General features: G+C 36.0%; 1 protein-coding gene across 2 annotated transcripts in view; it reads right to left on the bottom strand.

Annotated features, from left to right (window-relative positions):
- Window positions 1-2229: 2229 nt before the first annotated feature.
- LOC112049210 (tyrosine-protein kinase Btk29A) overlaps window positions 2230-18297 on the bottom strand; it is a 39831-nt gene continuing 23763 nt past the window's right edge. The window contains exons 6-17 of one of the 2 annotated variants that reach the window (XM_024087007.2): window positions 16175-16242; window positions 15238-15315; window positions 14872-14936; window positions 14728-14793; window positions 13232-13360; window positions 11543-11736; window positions 10578-10749; window positions 9803-10001; window positions 8259-8354; window positions 7827-7968; window positions 6713-6846; window positions 2230-5808 (exon numbers count right to left, since the gene is read on the bottom strand). In XM_024087007.2, coding sequence (XP_023942775.1) covers window positions 5707-5808; window positions 6713-6846; window positions 7827-7968; window positions 8259-8354; window positions 9803-10001; window positions 10578-10749; window positions 11543-11736; window positions 13232-13360; window positions 14728-14793; window positions 14872-14936; window positions 15238-15315; window positions 16175-16242 — 1445 coding nt within the window. In that variant the 3' untranslated portion in view covers window positions 2230-5706. Of the gene's footprint in view, window positions 5809-6712; window positions 6847-7826; window positions 7969-8258; window positions 8355-8782; window positions 10002-10577; window positions 10750-11542; window positions 11737-13231; window positions 13361-14727; window positions 14794-14871; window positions 14937-15237; window positions 15316-16174; window positions 16243-18297 lie in introns of those variants that run through there. The other variant, XM_052882108.1, reaches the window with a different exon arrangement.

Consider the following 18297-nt stretch of genomic DNA (forward strand, 5'->3'; position numbering starts at 1 on the left):
CACACACGCAGAGAATTAAGATAATTCTCTAGTATGCACATATTATTACTGTTTTAAAATTGGTTTAGGGTGTGAAAATGTAGCAAACTGACATACAAACTCACAGTTCACATTTAATATTAATCAGGAAAGTAGGATAAATATACTATAATACTTCTATGCACTAAATATTGCTTGAACAAACCATCAACAATGCAAGAAAACCTATGTGCTGTCCTACATCTCACTAGATGTTATGCCTTCTACGCCAGTAATTACACAGTAAATGTACTTTTTAATACAGCAATATTGGTTAGTCATAAAAATACACTGAGCGACACTTCAACACTTATATGGGAAACTACACTCTGTTGTGACTTGACACAATAACATGACAAAAATTATTAAAGTTATACATATTATTTCTTATGAATAATAATCGTTTTTCACATTAAAAATGGATCAAACATTATTTATGCTGCCTGCACCTGCTGTGTACTTGTTTACGAGCATGTTTCAAACAGAATGTATTCGTATTTTCGTGACATTTTATTGACAATTGATGCCAACTTTAATATTGATATTAACATTGATTAATGCAGCGTAAATGTCCTCTTGTATTTACATCTGAAAGCTGAAATAAACTTGCAATTTTTCCGGTTCAGGGTCAACATTATTCGAATTTCGCATTTAACTTCGTGCAAGTTTTATTTATATTATAGCTGTGGTTTGAAAAATTATAATTCGGTTCAAAAAATACTGAAGGTAAACAGAAAACAGACAAAATCACTAAATTAATTCAATGACATTATCTAATTAATAAAATGAGAATGACATTGACAATTATTGACATCAACAGCTGATTATCTGTCCAAAAGTCAAATCGATGTTGCCATACGAAACACGAAAAATCGAATAACTTCGTATCGATTTCTAATTGAATAATTTTATTACTAGAATAACACGTCATTGTTTTCACCATCTTTTACACGACGCAATGGTTTTTATTGGTTTTCAATAATAAATAAAGTGATTCAAGAAGAAGGTTTATACAAGTAGTTTGTCATGATATTGCGTTTTCACCCGGACAAAATTGCGGACGCCTGCAATTTTATGTCAATGTATTATGTAAACATAATATATTATCTACAATATGTATACTATTTATACATACATAGAAATATATAGAATTTGATTTAGTTAGATCGGATGAAAGGAAAAAGTTATCGGAAGAAAGGGATTGAATATCAACTATTAAGACCACTTTGACCACTTATTTATATCAGCTTAGTATAGCTGTAGCTTGCGCGTTGGCCGATCGTGTAGCTAGCTTATATAGAGTATGGAAAAATTGTATAAAAAAACCGCATTGCACGCGCCGAAGTTACGGGCTTGCGCTACTACTCATATTATATATTATACTAGCTGACGCCGCGCGGTTTACCCGCGTGGTTCCCGTTCCCGTAGGAATGCGGAGATAATATATAGCTTTTAGCCTTCCTCGATAAATGGGTTATCTAACACTGAAAGAATTTTTCAAATCGGACCAGTAGTGCCTGAGATTAGCGCGTTCAATCAAAAACAAACAAACAAACTCTCCAGCTTTATAATATTAGTATAGATAGTATTTAAATGGCGTAGTTGGTAATGTTTCGACGCAGTGATCCTATGTTCTTAATGTTATGCTCGATTATTATTATTATCCATTTAAATATCGATTAAACTAAAAAAATCAGTTGAGTTCTTAGTGGTTGGTTATTGCGAAAAATATAATAGGTACTTTGATATCAAGAAACGTTTTATAATGTCGACTATGCAATGATTTTTAAAGAGTGACGCAGATATTATAATCAAAAACATTATAATCTATTACAACTTTTGCTTTTCCAGGTGATTTTGTTGTAGAAAAAGATCGATTATTATTATTCGGTTAAAATATTGATTAAACCAAATAAATCACTTAGCTGGCAACACTGGTTATGTTCGTGTCTTCAAAAATGTCATACAACAACTATAATATTGTCAAATATCGTTGTGAAACTTATTTTTTGGGGAAAGTTATAGCAAACCGCTATGGATAAAGTAATTTATTCATTATTAAACAAAAATTATCAAGTATTTTTTAGTTTTATGTAAAGTGGGGGGCGGGGACGAAAGGTCTGGGCCGGGAATGGACATTCCCCTTTTGGATCTGTTGTTTTGAGAATCATGCTTATATCTACATTTTGAAATTAGTCATGGTAAAGTTAGTTAGTACAAACAAATATAATATTGCTAATCAAGTACAGTATTTGTTTTGTTTTTTTTTTAGTACGAGTATACTATAAACTTCCTCACTTTATTTTAGATCATTCAAAGCTAACACACTGTACTACTTATAGTCTAAGTTCCGTATTAGAAACGACCTTCACCCATCTGTTTAATGGATGAAATTTAGTAAGAACAAATATACTTCAAAAAATATGTTGCGAGTAGGTTGCCTTAAAACCTCCTGGTTAAACTATCATTAACGATGGTTAATAATAATTTAGCCAGGAGATTTTTAGGCACTACTCGCAATGTATTTTTTAACCAACTAAATTTGTTACAAAACACTTTTCATCATCTATTAAACAGATGGGTGAAGGTCGTTTCTAATTCGGATCTTCTACTATTATTATCTATTACATGTAATGTAAAAGCTTGTTCAGTAAAACGATAAATCAAAATAAATAATCATGTTTAAGTTTTTCTTCCTTGTCTTTTATTTAATAACATTATTTATCTATTTTATTTATTGGACTCTTTTTTTATACTGCGATTTCATCATCATCAAATCGCAGTATAAATTAAAAAGTAAAATAAATTAAATATAAAGTAACATGATAAATATCGCTATAATTACCATACTACCAAGTAACAGCGGCGAAGAGTACATACAGGCCGATTACCGCCGGGTTACTTTTTAAAATAATACCATCATACATAAATATTCATTATTGTAATGAATATATACAACAATGAATATTTAAGCGGTATGAGTTTCCTTTTCTTTGGGACGGCTTACCTTCATCAAAATTCCATTCCTTCGCCACTGCTATGTAGTAATTTTACTAAGACAGTAGTTATAGTGAGAAATCGTAAACATGATTAATTGGCGTTTTTTGTTGTTGACAAAATGAGTATACCAATATCTGTTAAAATTAATAAATTCGAGTATTACTTTTACTTTTACCAATAAGAATTAGGAATGTATTAAAAATTAATATTTTTTTCTTACAACAGAAAAATGTACTTTACTAAATCATGGCCACAGTAAGTGATAAACAAATCATTCGACATAATTTACAAATGATTTTCAGAGATACACATTTTCTCTTATCGAGTTTTTCAATTTATCAGTCCAGGTTAAAAAAATAATTCAGTGAAGTTGAATTATGGACAGTATGTAACAAAATCCGTTAAATCTAAGTAAAGGTACTAATTCAAGATTTAACCATTTAATTAATTAATTTTCCTAATTACATAAATTCAAAATCAGGAATCATCATTCTAGTAAGTTAAGTTATTTGCAGTTTTTATGCCAGTTATTTTCTCTTTAGCCATACTAAAGAAATTATAAAATATTTTAACACAAAGATTGAACCAACCACTAAAGTACACTAAAAAGCGAAAAATAACATCGTATGAGCTACCTTTTGATCACTTTAAAGGCGGGGCCAAGTCAGTGATGTATTAATTAAATTTTTCGCTTTATATTTTTTTTTGTGATTTTGAAGTCGGTTAAATTTTTTGTTAAAATATTTTATTTTTCTGTTTTAGTGTGTCCTAGCATTTAATTTTCATGAAAATTAAATAGGAAAGTTGATTAACCAATAAATATGTATGGTTTTAACTAGTTTTGTTACAGCGATATCTACGGTATAAAAGAACTTTGGGTAATATAATATTACATCTCTAATACACTTCAATTTTACTACTGTTGTCTATATAAAATAGTTAATTCTAGGGCAGTAAATGGAATGGCATATATGCAAAATATATGATTCAGCAATTATAATCAGTTTTACATTGAAGTTACTAAATCTACATTAATTCTAAGGTATTTCAAAACATCTCCAAAATACTACAAGACTAGGGATAAAAGAATGTACTATATATGTAGGAATGTTCAAAATAATGGTCAATTAAAAACAAGTCTTAATACAATTATGAAACTTTAAAAAACGTATTTACATACGTCATAGTTTAAAATTATATATAACGAAGAATATTCTTGATAACATACTTAATAAATCGAAGTTTGGGGCAATGCTTTAAAAATTCAAATAATTTTGATGAACAACTAACTTTCAGTACTTTTATCTAATACTAGAAAATTCACATACACTATCCATATCTAAATGTTTTAAATATTAAAATATTATTAAAAGTCAGTTTTACAATAATTGAATTAAATAATTGCAAAATGAAATACTTTGTTTAACACATTTAAATATTAGCTTAAGCAATTTCATTTGTAAATTATTATTTACTTATCAATTAAATACCAATTTTATGTTATTAATTTTGACACTACCTATTTCCCGCTTTAAATTCAGATTGTTACCGCGGGCCCTTACAAATTACAACCTATTAACTAAATAGGCTATTTTAACGTAAATGCAACTTTTTAATCTCATTTCTACTCCCACGGATAAGAATGTTCAAATATAAATTTTTCATACTTATAATATTAGTATAATCGCATAATAATTGTTAGCAAACGCCCTAAAAGACATGTCGTTTTAAAATAATTATAAACATACATAGTAACGTTAATAAATACAATACAAAATGTATGTGTAAAAACAGAAAAACTTCGTGTTTATTAAAACTCATGGTGCATAACTACAAAAAATTGACGGTAGTACACTCAATAGCATTTTTATTTTGTATTTTTTTTTTAAATATTTATCGAGCTTACAAAGTTCAGTGTCATTTAGCTTTTGAGATAGACTTATGTAAAAGTGTAAAAAAGAAGGTAGATTTTTTTCAAATTTAGACCCCGACTGTACGATGTTGTTAGTATAACACAAACACAATATGAAATAATTATGTTGCTACGAGTAGATAATCAATAATTTGTATGGTAAAATAATAATATGGCTAGTGTATTAATTTAAGTCAAATAAAGAGGTATTTTATTTAGCTTAAATTAATAGACTTTTTAGAATGAAACAAAAAAGGCAGAAGCTTTATTCTAAGCCTTTGTTTTGGCATTATAAATGTTGAAAACTCATGTTAAACTATCCACTTATATTCTTTAAACCCTTGACTACAATCTCACCTGATGGTAAGTGAGGATGCAATCTAAGATGAAAGCGGACTAACTTGTTAGGAGAAAAATGAAAATCCACACCCCTTTCGGTTTCTACATGGCATTGTACCGGAACGCTAAAACGCTACGTCTTTGTCGGTAGGGTGGTAACTAGCCACAGCCGAAGCCTCCCACCAGCCAAGACGTAAGTCCCGAACCCAGGACCTCTGTTGAGATCTAAATCACTATCAGAGGGGTCTTCTTTTTCTGTTTACGAGATATTATGTAGTTGATATTATAGTGTACTAAAAGGTCATAGTATACGGCAACTAAACAGGCGGGGCGGTTCGCAAGCGTCTGTGTCGCGGAAGCGTGGAGGCGGGCGCGGGCGCGGTAGCGGGAGAGGGCGCGGGCGCGGGGGTCCGCAGCAACAGCAGCAGCAGACGCAGTCAGTCGGCCAGCACGCTGTGCGCGACCCCCGACAGCTCCTCCTTGAGCAAACGGAACGAAGGCCGGTCTTCAGGCGCGTGCCGCCAGCACGCTTTCATTACCTGCAATATCATCATCATTAACCAGTGGCGTGCACAAGGTCGTTAACTAGGGGTGGGGATTTTTTTTTCTCCAATATGGACTTGTTAGGCTTCCCAAGGGTAGGTATTGTATATTTGCTTGTATGAACTACATGCCATTTTTACTGCCTCTGTGACACAGTGGTATGCGCGATGGATTATAAGATAGAGGTCCTGGGTTCGATCCACGGCTGGGCTGATTGAGGTTTTCTTAATTGGTCTAGGTCTAGCTGGTGGGAGGCTTCGGCCGTGGCTAGTTACCACCCTACCGGCAAAGACGTACCGCCAAGCGATTTAGCGTTCCGGTACGATGTCGTGTAGAAACCGAAAGGGGTGTGGATTTTCATCCTCCTCCTAACAAGTTAGCCCGCTTCCATCTTAGACTGCATCATCACTTACCATCAGGTGAGATTGTAGTCAAGGGATAACTTGTAAAAAATAAAAAAAAATTTAATGTATGAACTACATGCCACTGTCAAACCCATCGTATTGCAGACGCTTGTGTATTATATTTGGGGATTTCAATATTCAAGCCACCACACTGTTGCAATACGTCGTCGTATGATACGTTTGATAATTACAGCCTCTGCTTCCTTACTATAGCTATATCACCTCAGCTTGCTATATCGCCTCAGCTGTAATTTTCAACCTACCGCACTTATATCATAAAGTACTATTACTTGTCAAATCGTAAAACTGTACCTAACATATTGCTAACATTGACCTTTCTAACTTCAAAGTACAGTTGTAGAAATTTTTTTTTCCAAATTAATAGTGTTATTCTGAGTTGTGGTTATCTTAGAGACTTAGAACCTTAGTATTGATACTTACAGTATTGATAGGTGTTCAATTAATCTTATTTCTTAATGAAGTTGTGTCCACTTACATTATAAATTTCATTTAAACATTCCTTGGGTTTTTCAAGCACATGTCCTTTCTGTACCATGTCCACCACTTCGGAATTCTTCATCTTGCCGTAAGGTACTTTGCCACGTGTAAATACCTCCCACATTAATACTCCTGAAAACCGGAAAAAACATGTTTTATTTAATAACGTTTCATCATCATTGTCATCAACAACCCACATTTAACTCACTGTTGAGCACAAGTCTCCTATCAGAATGAGAGGGGCCTTAGTTTACCACTCTGGATAAACGATGTTTTGCTTTCACCGTTGAGACACGTGATATTTAATTTCTTAAGATGCACATAACTAAAAAGTTGGAGGTGCATGCCCCGGACCGGATTCGAACCTACGCCCTTCGGATCGAAGGCAGAGGTCCCATCCACTGGGCTATGACGCCTCCTAATAACGTTAACTTAGATATAATTAAATTATTTTATCATTGATAAGCAATTCATCGTAATACATATATATAGTCTCCAAGGAAACCATAGATTTTTCGGGGATAAAAACAGCCATTGTCATGCTCCAAAATACAATTTATCTCCATACCAAATTTTATCCAAATGGGTTCAGCGGTTTAGCCGTAAAAAGGTAACAGACGAACAGAAAGATTTACTTTTGCATTTATAATATTAGTATGGATAGATGTATTAACAATGGTTTGTACATAAAATCTTTTTAACAAAAAAAATAACCAACTTCAAAGAGCATTACTCTAAAAACTGAAAAATAACATCGTACCTATATCCTTTCTGTTGATCGGTGTGAAGGCGGTGCTATGCCAAATAGGCTCTAAAAGTTCATTTTGTTATTTTGGTACCACCTTCAAACCGATCAATAGAAAGGACATATAGGTACAATGTTATTTTTCGCTTTTTAGTCTTTAAAGATGGTTATTTTTTTTTCCTGTTTTTAGTGTCTCCTAGCATAGGGGCCGTAAACGCCACAGAATGAGCAATTTCGTTAACATTTTATGTTTTTACGTTATTTTTATTTTAACACAAAACTACTGAACCGATTTTCGTGAAAATCGAATGAGACCAATCTGATCAAAGAATTTTTTTTTGAAGTCAGTTAATAAATACAAACTTACCGAACGCCCAGACATCTGACTTAGATGAAAATCTTGTATAGTTGAGAACCTCTGGTGGGGCCCACTTAATAGGAAACTTTGTACCGCCCGAACTAGTGTATTGATCATCCAAAACGTATCTAGCAAGTCCAAAATCGGCAACCTGAAAATGAAAACGGAAAGTAAAAATTAATTCTTCATTATCAACCCATATTCGGCTCACTGCTGAGCACGAGTCTCCTCTCGGAATGAGAGTGTTTAGGCCAATAGTCCACCACGCTGGCCCATTGCAAAATTAATTAGTTTTTAATAAATGTCTGTTGGGATTTAGGAACATTCAAAGTTGTTATATTTGTTAACCTTTCCAAATTTTTCACTTAACATCAAGTGAAGTTGTTGTCAAAAGCTAAATTGTTATTGAATAAAAAGTTTAAAAATTATAATTGTATTTACCTTGACAACATTTTCCTCTGCTACTAAACAGTTTCTTGCTGCTAAATCTCGATGAATGTAATTATGTTTTTCTAAATATGTCATCCCTTTGCAAACCTGGAAAGCAGTGAAAATAACCATTTCAATTAACTGAACATTACAAAATTGTCCTTCGTCTTCATTATCAGATCTTTAATAAAAATCTCAACCCATCTAGAAGGAAAGTTTTCATCAAAACAAATTTATCAAGCCCAATCACGAGGTAGCTAGTGTAAACCGTTGAGGAGTTCCCTTAACTGTCCTTCGTCTTTATCATCAGATCCTTAATCAGTCACAACACATCTAGCCGTGCCGCATGTACTCCGTCACTATGTACATCGGCCGGTGTTAGCCAGTGACCTACCTGTATGCACATGTCGAGTAAGACGCCGGGCCCGAGTTGGTCGGCGGAGGAGCCGCCGCGCACGTCGGCCGGCCGACTCTGCCGCGGCCGCACGTACGTCAGCAGCGAGCCGTGCCGCATGTACTCCGTCACTATGTACATCGGCCGGTGTTAGCCAGTGACCTACCTGTATGCACATGTCGAGTAAGACGCCGGGCCCGAGTTGGTCGGCGGAGGAGCCGCCGCGCACGTCGGCCGGCCGACTCTGCCGCGGCCGCACGTACGTCAGCAGCGAGCCGTGCCGCATGTACTCCGTCACTATGTACATCGGCCGGTGTTAGCCAGTGACCTACCTGTATGCACATGTCGAGTAAGACGCCGGGCCCGAGTTGGTCGGCGGAGGAGCCGCCGCGCACGTCGGCCGGCCGACTCTGCCGCGGCCGCACGTACGTCAGCAGCGAGCCGTGCCGCATGTACTCCGTCACTATGTACATCGGCCGGTGTTAGCCAGTGACCTACCTGTATGCACATGTCGAGTAAGACGCCGGGCCCGAGTTGGTCGGCGGAGGAGCCGCCGCGCACGTCGGCCGGCCGACTCTGCCGCGGCCGCACGTACGTCAGCAGCGAGCCGTGCCGCATGTACTCCGTCACTATGTACATCGGCCGGTGTTAGCCAGTGACCTACCTGTATGCACATGTCGAGTAAGACGCCGGGCCCGAGTTGGTCGGCGGAGGAGCCGCCGCGCACGTCGGCCGGCCGACTCTGCCGCGGCCGCACGTACGTCAGCAGCGAGCCGTGCCGCATGTACTCCGTCACTATGTACATCGGCCGGTGTTAGCCAGTGACCTACCTGTATGCACATGTCGAGTAAGACGCCGGGCCCGAGTTGGTCGGCGGAGGAGCCGCCGCGCACGTCGGCCGGCCGACTCTGCCGCGGCCGCACGTACGTCAGCAGCGAGCCGTGCCGCATGTACTCCGTCACTATGTACATCGGCCGGTGTTAGCCAGTGACCTACCTGTATGCACATGTCGAGTAAGACGCCGGGCCCGAGTTGGTCGGCGGAGGAGCCGCCGCGCACGTCGGCCGGCCGACTCTGCCGCGGCCGCACGTACGTCAGCAGCGAGCCGTGCCGCATGTACTCCGTCACTATGTACATCGGCCGGTGTTAGCCAGTGACCTACCTGTATGCACATGTCGAGTAAGACGCCGGGCCCGAGTTGGTCGGCGGAGGAGCCGCCGCGCACGTCGGCCGGCCGACTCTGCCGCGGCCGCACGTACGTCAGCAGCGAGCCGTGCCGCATGTACTCCGTCACTATGTATATCGGCCGGTGTTTCGAGCAAACGCCGTAAAGTTGCACTAGATTTGGATGTTGGAGTTTCCTACAATCAAAAATTTACATTATCTGTAAGTTTCTATCAACACTATTATTGCAAGGGCTGGTAAGTTTTGTCACTTTCTTATCTAATATCAAATCACAGAGACAAAACCTGAGAATAAGTTATCAGAAGTCAATCAGAATTCATGGGGAAACATGCCCTAAGTATATAAAGTCTTTTTGATATCTTAAGGATATTGTATTAACATGACGGTATATTAGTGGCATCCTCAAATAATATAAACCATATAGAGATCTAGACAGATGATAGTAATAGTAGCATGTCTGAGACACGTGCTTGGATAGCACAAGAGATACGATTCATCCTACAGCGGATCGCGCTAGCCTAGAAGATGTATACAACTCAAAGATACACGTTGTAGGGAAAACGGAACTTGAAGGACATTCCATACTTTCATATTCAGACGACCAACAAAATTGTTTGAAACTACAATGACTTGTAACACAGGGATAACGATACAGGGATGCAGATTACTGCGACGCTTAGCAGTTCCAAGGTAAAACTGATTGCTCACATTCGCTAGTCGGAGTCCAAACAATATAGTCACTCAATACTCACGTCATGACTTTAGCCTCGTCAATGAAGTCGTCTTCTGACATGGTGCCCTCCTTCATCATCTTCACCGCGGTGTCGATACTGCCGTGCCAGCGCCCGTGGCGCACCACTCCGAACTGGCCCGCTCCCAGCTCTTCCAGTAACACCAGCTCCGATGGGTCGATTTCCCATTTGTCTGTACACATATGTGCCATTGGATCATCATCATTAACAACCCATATTTGGCTCACTGCTGAGAAGGAGTCTCCAGTCATTATCCACTACACTGACCCAATGCGGATTGGCAAACTTCACACACGCAGAGAATTAAGAAAATTCTCAGGTTTGCAGTTTTCCATCACGTTTTCAGACACGTGATATTTAATTTCTTAAAATGCACACAACTGAAAAGTTGGAGGTGCATGCTCCGGACCGGATTCGAATCTACGCCCTCCGGAATCGAAGGTAGAGGTCATATCATTTTTGTGTCCTGCTGATTGCTAACGCTCACGTAAAACTACTGGCGCGCCAAATATTAAAGGAGATGGTCCATTTTAGGTCCACTCTTGTACCCCGTATCATTAAAATTTAAAAAATACAAGGAAATCTAAATAATTGAATAAATGTAACGAAATCAAAAGAAATAAATAAAATTAAAACCCAAGTTTTTGAATTATATCAAGATGGCGCCCATATAGCAACTATGACATGACAATTGACAGCTAACGTCAAATCGACTACTGCATTGAAAACGTAATCAATCCGCCAATAGTACCCATACTACTATTGCATTTCTTGGGAGAGAATGAATATTATTTTAAAAGGATTAAAGTAAATTCGTAGATTTGTCTAATCAAAAATAGTTAAAAAATATATTTTCTTTTATTTCCGCCAGGGTACAATGAATGATCCTGGGCTCCATACAGTTTTGGACCATCTCCTTTGATATGAGTCAACTACCCTATTGCATAAACTGTAGCGTAATGTACCGTGAGAAAGTCCAGCGGTGGGCGGCACGGGTCGGTCGCACGGTGTGGTCTTCAGCCTCGAGCAGAGTCCGCCGCTGTTGTGCTTGTGGTAGTTGATCAGTTCAGGAATACTCGAGCAGCAGTGCTTGTCCGACAGGTAGAACTCGCCGCGGGCGTTTTGCTTTATGTGGTAGTGCTTGGTTTGGGGGTGATTGCTGAAATTTATGAGGAGAATTATGACTACAGTAACTCACTTACAATATTTCACTCTAATATGTTAACTTAAGGTCGACTGGAAAAGATCGATACGGCCGGCTTTTTGTATCCAACTTCTCATTCGTTAGTTAGTAATGGTCGTTTCCTTGTTTTGGGGTGTACTAGTAATGTGTATAAAAAGTTAATAAATAAAGTGCTAGAGACAAATCTTACGAAAATCTCGAACTTTCTACAAATTAAAATTAACTATGCATAAATTTCTGAAATAAAATTAAATGTTTTTCTATACTAATTAGCTTAACGGTAAATGGACCGTCAAATGGACTATTGTCGAACTAAAGACGACTTTTTGGTGGGAAATGGGAATATTGGTCATAATATTTAAAAGATATTACAAATATTTTTTGAAAAAAATGTATGTGTATAAACAAACTTAAAGATTGGTGAACATTTCCGCAAAGTTCTCTGACACAAAAAGGGAAATTTATTTTTACTCAACCTAAAATAAAGTAGATATTTATGAATTACTACCAAAATTACTATTTTATTAATTACCATAATTTTGCAGATTTGTGCATGAATCAGACAATTTCGCTAAATAACGAAATATGTAGTGTTAGATATTTTAAAAACATTTTAATTTTAATGTTGATTACTATGTTATAATAAATACTATGATATGTAAATACTATATTATGTATGTATAGCACATAATAACATAACACAATCTCTGCCTTTTGAAATTTGCCTCCGATTACGGAGGGTGTGGGTTCGAATTCGGTCCGGGGCATGCTACTCTAACTTTTCTGTTGTGTGCATTTTAAGAAATTAAATATCACATGTCTCAAACGGTGAAGGAGAAACATCGTGAGGAAACCTGCATACCAGAGAATTTTCTTAATTCTCTGCGTGTATGAAGTCTGAAAATTCGCATTGGGCCAGCGTGGTGGACAATTGGCCTAACCCCTCTTATTCTGAGAGGAGACTCGAGCTCAGCAGTGAGCCGAATATGAATTGATAATAATGTTAATTAATTGTTGAATCAATTATTAAGATACTTGTCAATTATTATTTTATGCCAATTATAGTTGAACTAAGGGTTTTCCCAACCGGTAGTTTGCCGTCCAAACAATCATTCTTAATTTATAAGACCTTGAAAGTACCCCGAAATGATCGAATTTATTTTTATTTCCTTCGAAAGCAGAAAAATCTTTTTGAAACCATGAAACATCTGATATCTTAGAATTAGAAGCATATTCCAGACATGTATGTCATTTTCAAATATGTAATGTATACATTTTTAAAATTTTTAACATGAAACTGAATGTAGGTAGTGGTAGGGTAGGTAGGGGTAGGGTAGGTAGGGGTAAGGGTAGGGTAGTGTAGGGATAGGGTAAGGGCAGGGTGGGAGTAGGGATGGGTAGGGAAAAAGAATAAATTAGTCAAAGCGAAGCTTGACCGGGTACGCTGGTATTAACATACAAATAAACTCACACTTTGGTATATAATGACAGTGTGTACATTCCTTTCGTGGAGGAGTTCCGTACGACGAAGCATCCCTCCTTGTCTTCTTGCTTGAGTAGTGACTCGGCGCGCTGCCGAGACATCTCACCCACGTACCATCTGCAATACAATGTGAGCCAGTCGGTCAATAGGCTAGTTGACACTTTTTTTTATTGGTTCATTATCGTTCTACTAGATTGAAAGACGTGACTCAAAACGTAAAATATTTAAAAATTAAATTTTTTTTTGACAAAATGAGCCAAAACGCTGTCGGCCATATTGGTCTATGTTTCATGACGTCACGTTAAGTAATCCTTACCAAACGGAGAGTTTTACAAAAATGTTATTTAATATACAGTTTGAAGTTCAGTACATCAAATAACATTGTGACGTCACAAAATGAACAATGACAGCGTTTTTGACGTTTGGAAAATTTGAAAAAATATATGTCTTTTAAATTAAGTTTTATAAGAAATCCTTAACTTTTATTAATTAATATCGATACACATATTTCGGACCCTTATTCCATGTACTATACGAAATTAATATTGTTTATATTAATGGAGATGGTCAAAAATGGCAAAAATGGCGGAATAAAAGAAAATATTTTTTGAACTATTTTCGATTATACAAATCTAAGAATTTACCTACTCTATTTCTTTCGAAATAATATTCATTATCTCAAGAAATGCAACACTAATACTGATTATCAATATTATTGGTGGATTGATGACGTTTTCAACGCAGTAGTCGTTTTGATGTTTGCTGTCAATTGTCATGTCATATTTGCTTTAAGGGCGTAACTCGTAATATTAAAACCAAAGTTTTAATAACTCAATAACTTTGCTTTTAATATTATTTATTTCTTTTTATTTATGTAGATTTATTCACTTATTTAGATTTTAATAAAATTATTATTATAAAGCGGTTTTACTCTTATTAAGTACTAATTTTAATAAAATATCAACTATAAAACCACAGTTCACTATCGTCAGATAACAATAACCTACCAAGGTCTCTTAATTTACCTGACCTTCTAAAACCACAATAAACGTTTTTTTATAGAGCGAGTATACTCGTAAATCGAAGTATAATACGTAACTTAACAACTTTAATACTAACATTTTTAGGTTAAGATTAAGTTTTTAAATAATATAAAGTGAATTCACAATGAGTCTGTTCTGAATTTCGATTACAGAAATTAACGAACAATTTCATTAAACGAGTATTTAGTATTTATCAATACTTTATAACGATTCAAAAATCAAAATCAAAAATCATTTATTTCAAGTAGACTCAGTTTACTAGCACTTTTGACACGTCAGTTAAATTATGATAGTCTCAATATTTATTATAATATATGTCGATGAAATATAATTATGTATACCTATATATATAATAATTGATGTATTTATGATCTCTTGTTCTCGCTTGTAGTCAACAGTTATGTAAGTAACAAACATAAATTGATCAATATATCAACTTACTCATATTTTTGTAATCCTATAGTTTCCTTCTCCTTGACATAATTACTCGGAATGTATCCAACAGACCTAAAACAAAACGATTAAATAAGTCAAATAATTCTGAAAATCCTAAGAAATTATCTAATCAATGCGAAAAATACATACCCATTTTCATCTTTGACTTTCCACCAGTGTTCTTGTGAATCATCAATAACCTCGTACTCCACACCCTAAAAATCGTAAATAATTAAAAAAAATAACATCAAGAAATATTTTTGTAGGTGAAGTAGGTGTCTAATTTTTACTCTAACAACGATCGTTTCAAAAATGGTTGAAAATTTAAAACAAACATTACTTACAGCCAGTTTCTTCATGTAAAGCTAAAGTAACAGTAAAAGTAGTAAGTAGTAAAGAAGGCTTTATTTTTCAGTGAATAAGACCGTCACTTTTGATTTATGACGTTAATTTGAGTGATACTTGCGATGAAGAAACTGGCCGTTAGATTATATAATATATAAAAAAAGTCGTTACCTTTTCTAGTGAAAGATCGCCACTTTCAATTGCCTTGAACGGATATAATGCCACCACTACTTTAGTCCTCTGTTTATCCTAAAATGAAGGTAAAAGATCATAAACAATAATACTACATATTATATCTATTAACTAAACTAATATTATAAAGCTGAAGAGTTTGTTTGTCTGAACGCGCTAATCTCAGGAACTACTGGTCCGATTTGAAAAATTATTTCAGAGTTAGATAGCTCATTTATCGAGGAAGGCTATAGGCTATATATTATCCCCGAATTCATACGTATATACCTCAAGAACGGTTGGACTGAATTTTATGATCTCTACCTCTATTGGATTTCTTTCCGCCTCGAACAGCGGAATACTTGTGCGGCATCAAAATTTAATTCATTATTATAAATTTGTTTTGCAATTAAATTGTACACAAATCGTACCCCTTATGTCTCGAGAACTTTCATTGAATACCATATAAGCAAAGGTCAGAACAGGACTACATCCGTTGTTTGCTATTATAGCATTTTTTTGTGTTGAAATTGTAATTAATGCAATAGTTAAATGATCTGTTATTCGTTCCTAATATTATTTTGTGTGTTGAAGTTGTACGTGATGCAACAGTTGAAGGAATTGAAGTATGGGCCACCTGATGTTGAGTGGGAAAACATCGGAACATGCTTCAAACAAGATGTACATTGCGAAGTTCTGCACCCGTGTCCCTGACCCCATAGGTTATATAGCATAAGCCTCACATGCCTGTTATTATACCGGCAACCAAACTCTGCAGACCGGAACATAGCAATTGCAGCGAGAGGCAGAAATAATCATGACAGAAGTACGTACGTACTCCGATAGAGCTCTAACACAAGAGTACCTACTACTACCAACAGGTGATGATACTACGAATTGGCATACGATCAAATGTTAAGTTTGTATTGTAACGTACCTTGAGTTTTGCTGACGGCGTCCCGGGAGGCGCTCCTCCCCCCGGCATGGTGACAACCGCTGTGACCGCTATGAAAAAAATACAAATTTAAAATATCAATAAGTACAAATATATTAAATTGAAGTCTGTCTATGATATAATAAAATAAAGTTTAAAAATTTGAAAAATCCCCGAATGTCTTGAAATTGTTAACCACACTCTCGAAAAGTCGTTAATATTCTCTTTCTTTTCTACTGGAGTATATGTACTTGCAGACATTCGGATATTCTTCCCCATTTTCACACCCTACAACTTTTAAACGACCGATTTTCATCAAACGTGTCTGAATACACTCGCACAAAAGTCACCATTAATACAAAAAATACTAAATTTAAATTATAGACAGACAGACACGTCAAAGTTATAACACCCCTCTTTTTGCATCGGGGGTTAAAAAACACGCTACTAAAACACAATCTTTTGAAAAATTTTGTCTGTTTGTCTGGGCTAACTTCTTGACACACAATAATTTAAATAATAATTGATTAATTTCCACAAAAATAAATAATTGATTTGTTCTCCACAAAGAGCCGTCACGTATTTTTCACTTCAAATTCAGAGCATCATCCGACTATGTTGACTCTACTATGCTGTTTGTAGTAGAGTTCCGGGTTTTTATCAAATCTGAGTGGCTTACCGCTTGGAATGGATTCGTCAGTTTACGCAAGAAACCAAAATATCGGCTTTAAATATATTAGTAAGGAGAGCACAAAGGCACATATTGTGTGTAAACTAAAGGAACGTAAACACAGAAAATGAAAAATGAAGGAAATGCATTGCTGAATTATTGAGATTGATACAATGGGAGGCAATATGACAGCGAAAACTTGGCAACTATTCGCAGATATATTATTTAATAAACATGTTTCAGTTTTGTTTTGTGAACACACAAATCCCTAACGTCAATAGTTAGGCTAGAAGGACGATATCGTATCTTAATCTTGGGTATATTTCTAAAAATTGGTTTATGAACAAGTTTTTAGAAATATACCATACACGTCCATAAGTAATGTCTTTTAGATGTTAGCTTTTAGCTAGTCGACTTTATTTGCGATACAATTTTGAAGTGATCATGATCGGCATACGACTGTCAGCCGTACGTGCCTTTTAGAACAGATATTTACCTACGTATAGAATTAGAAATCTCCGAAGCCTTCCTTTAGACCAAATATGAACTAATTTAGAAACAATACGACGGTGATCTAATACAGGAATCGAACAGGACTTTCTACAAATTAAACAAAGCATTATAACCACGTCAGAATGGTCGTCAAAATACGAACTAGCAATCATCAACTTTTCAGTTGTGTGCATTTTAAGAAATTAAATCTCAAGGATGATGAAGGAAAAATATCGTAAGAAAACCTGCATACCAGAGAATTTTCTTAATTCTCTGCGTGTGTGAAGTCTGCCAATCCGCATTGGGCCAGCATGATGGACTATTGGCCTAACCCCTCTCATTCTGAGAGGAGACTCGAGCTCAGCAGTGAGCCGAATATGAGTTGATGATGATGATGAATCATCAAAGATCACAATTTTGGGCAATTTCTATATTTGTAAAGAGATGGAACTAATTGTAAATAATACTCGGTTTTGGCCAATTTCTATATTTGTATAGATTTGGAACTAATCTTAATACTGTGTAGAAGCACTTTGATTTCATCTGTCAACGAACTCTGTTGCAACTTTTTACCTGCTTTGCCACTTCCTTAGACTTTTTATAAGTTCTATTTTAGTTTTTCTACCTAAAAATTCCTCGAAGTCGTTAACTACACTTTTACTGCCAACGTTTATTTAATCCGAAAGTATATTTTGCATTTTAAACGCAAAACGCATTGTTTCCATATAACAATGTAAAATTCATTTAGAAGTCTTAAAAATGTATTTTGTTTTATTGTGTAATTATAGCGTGTATTGCAGTAATCATTAAAATAGAGTAGGTAGTTAGAGGCACATTTTTCAAATGTTTAATTTGTCCTCATTAGTGCGACGAGTTCAGAGAATTCTAAACTAAAAATGAAGAAAGAACCTATTTGTACTATGTCAGAAGACTAAAGGTAATAATATTCTAATCTAAAGGTTAT

Source organism: Bicyclus anynana, chromosome 6, assembly GCF_947172395.1.
Source record: "Bicyclus anynana chromosome 6, ilBicAnyn1.1, whole genome shotgun sequence".
NCBI lineage: Eukaryota > Metazoa > Arthropoda > Insecta > Lepidoptera > Nymphalidae > Bicyclus > Bicyclus anynana.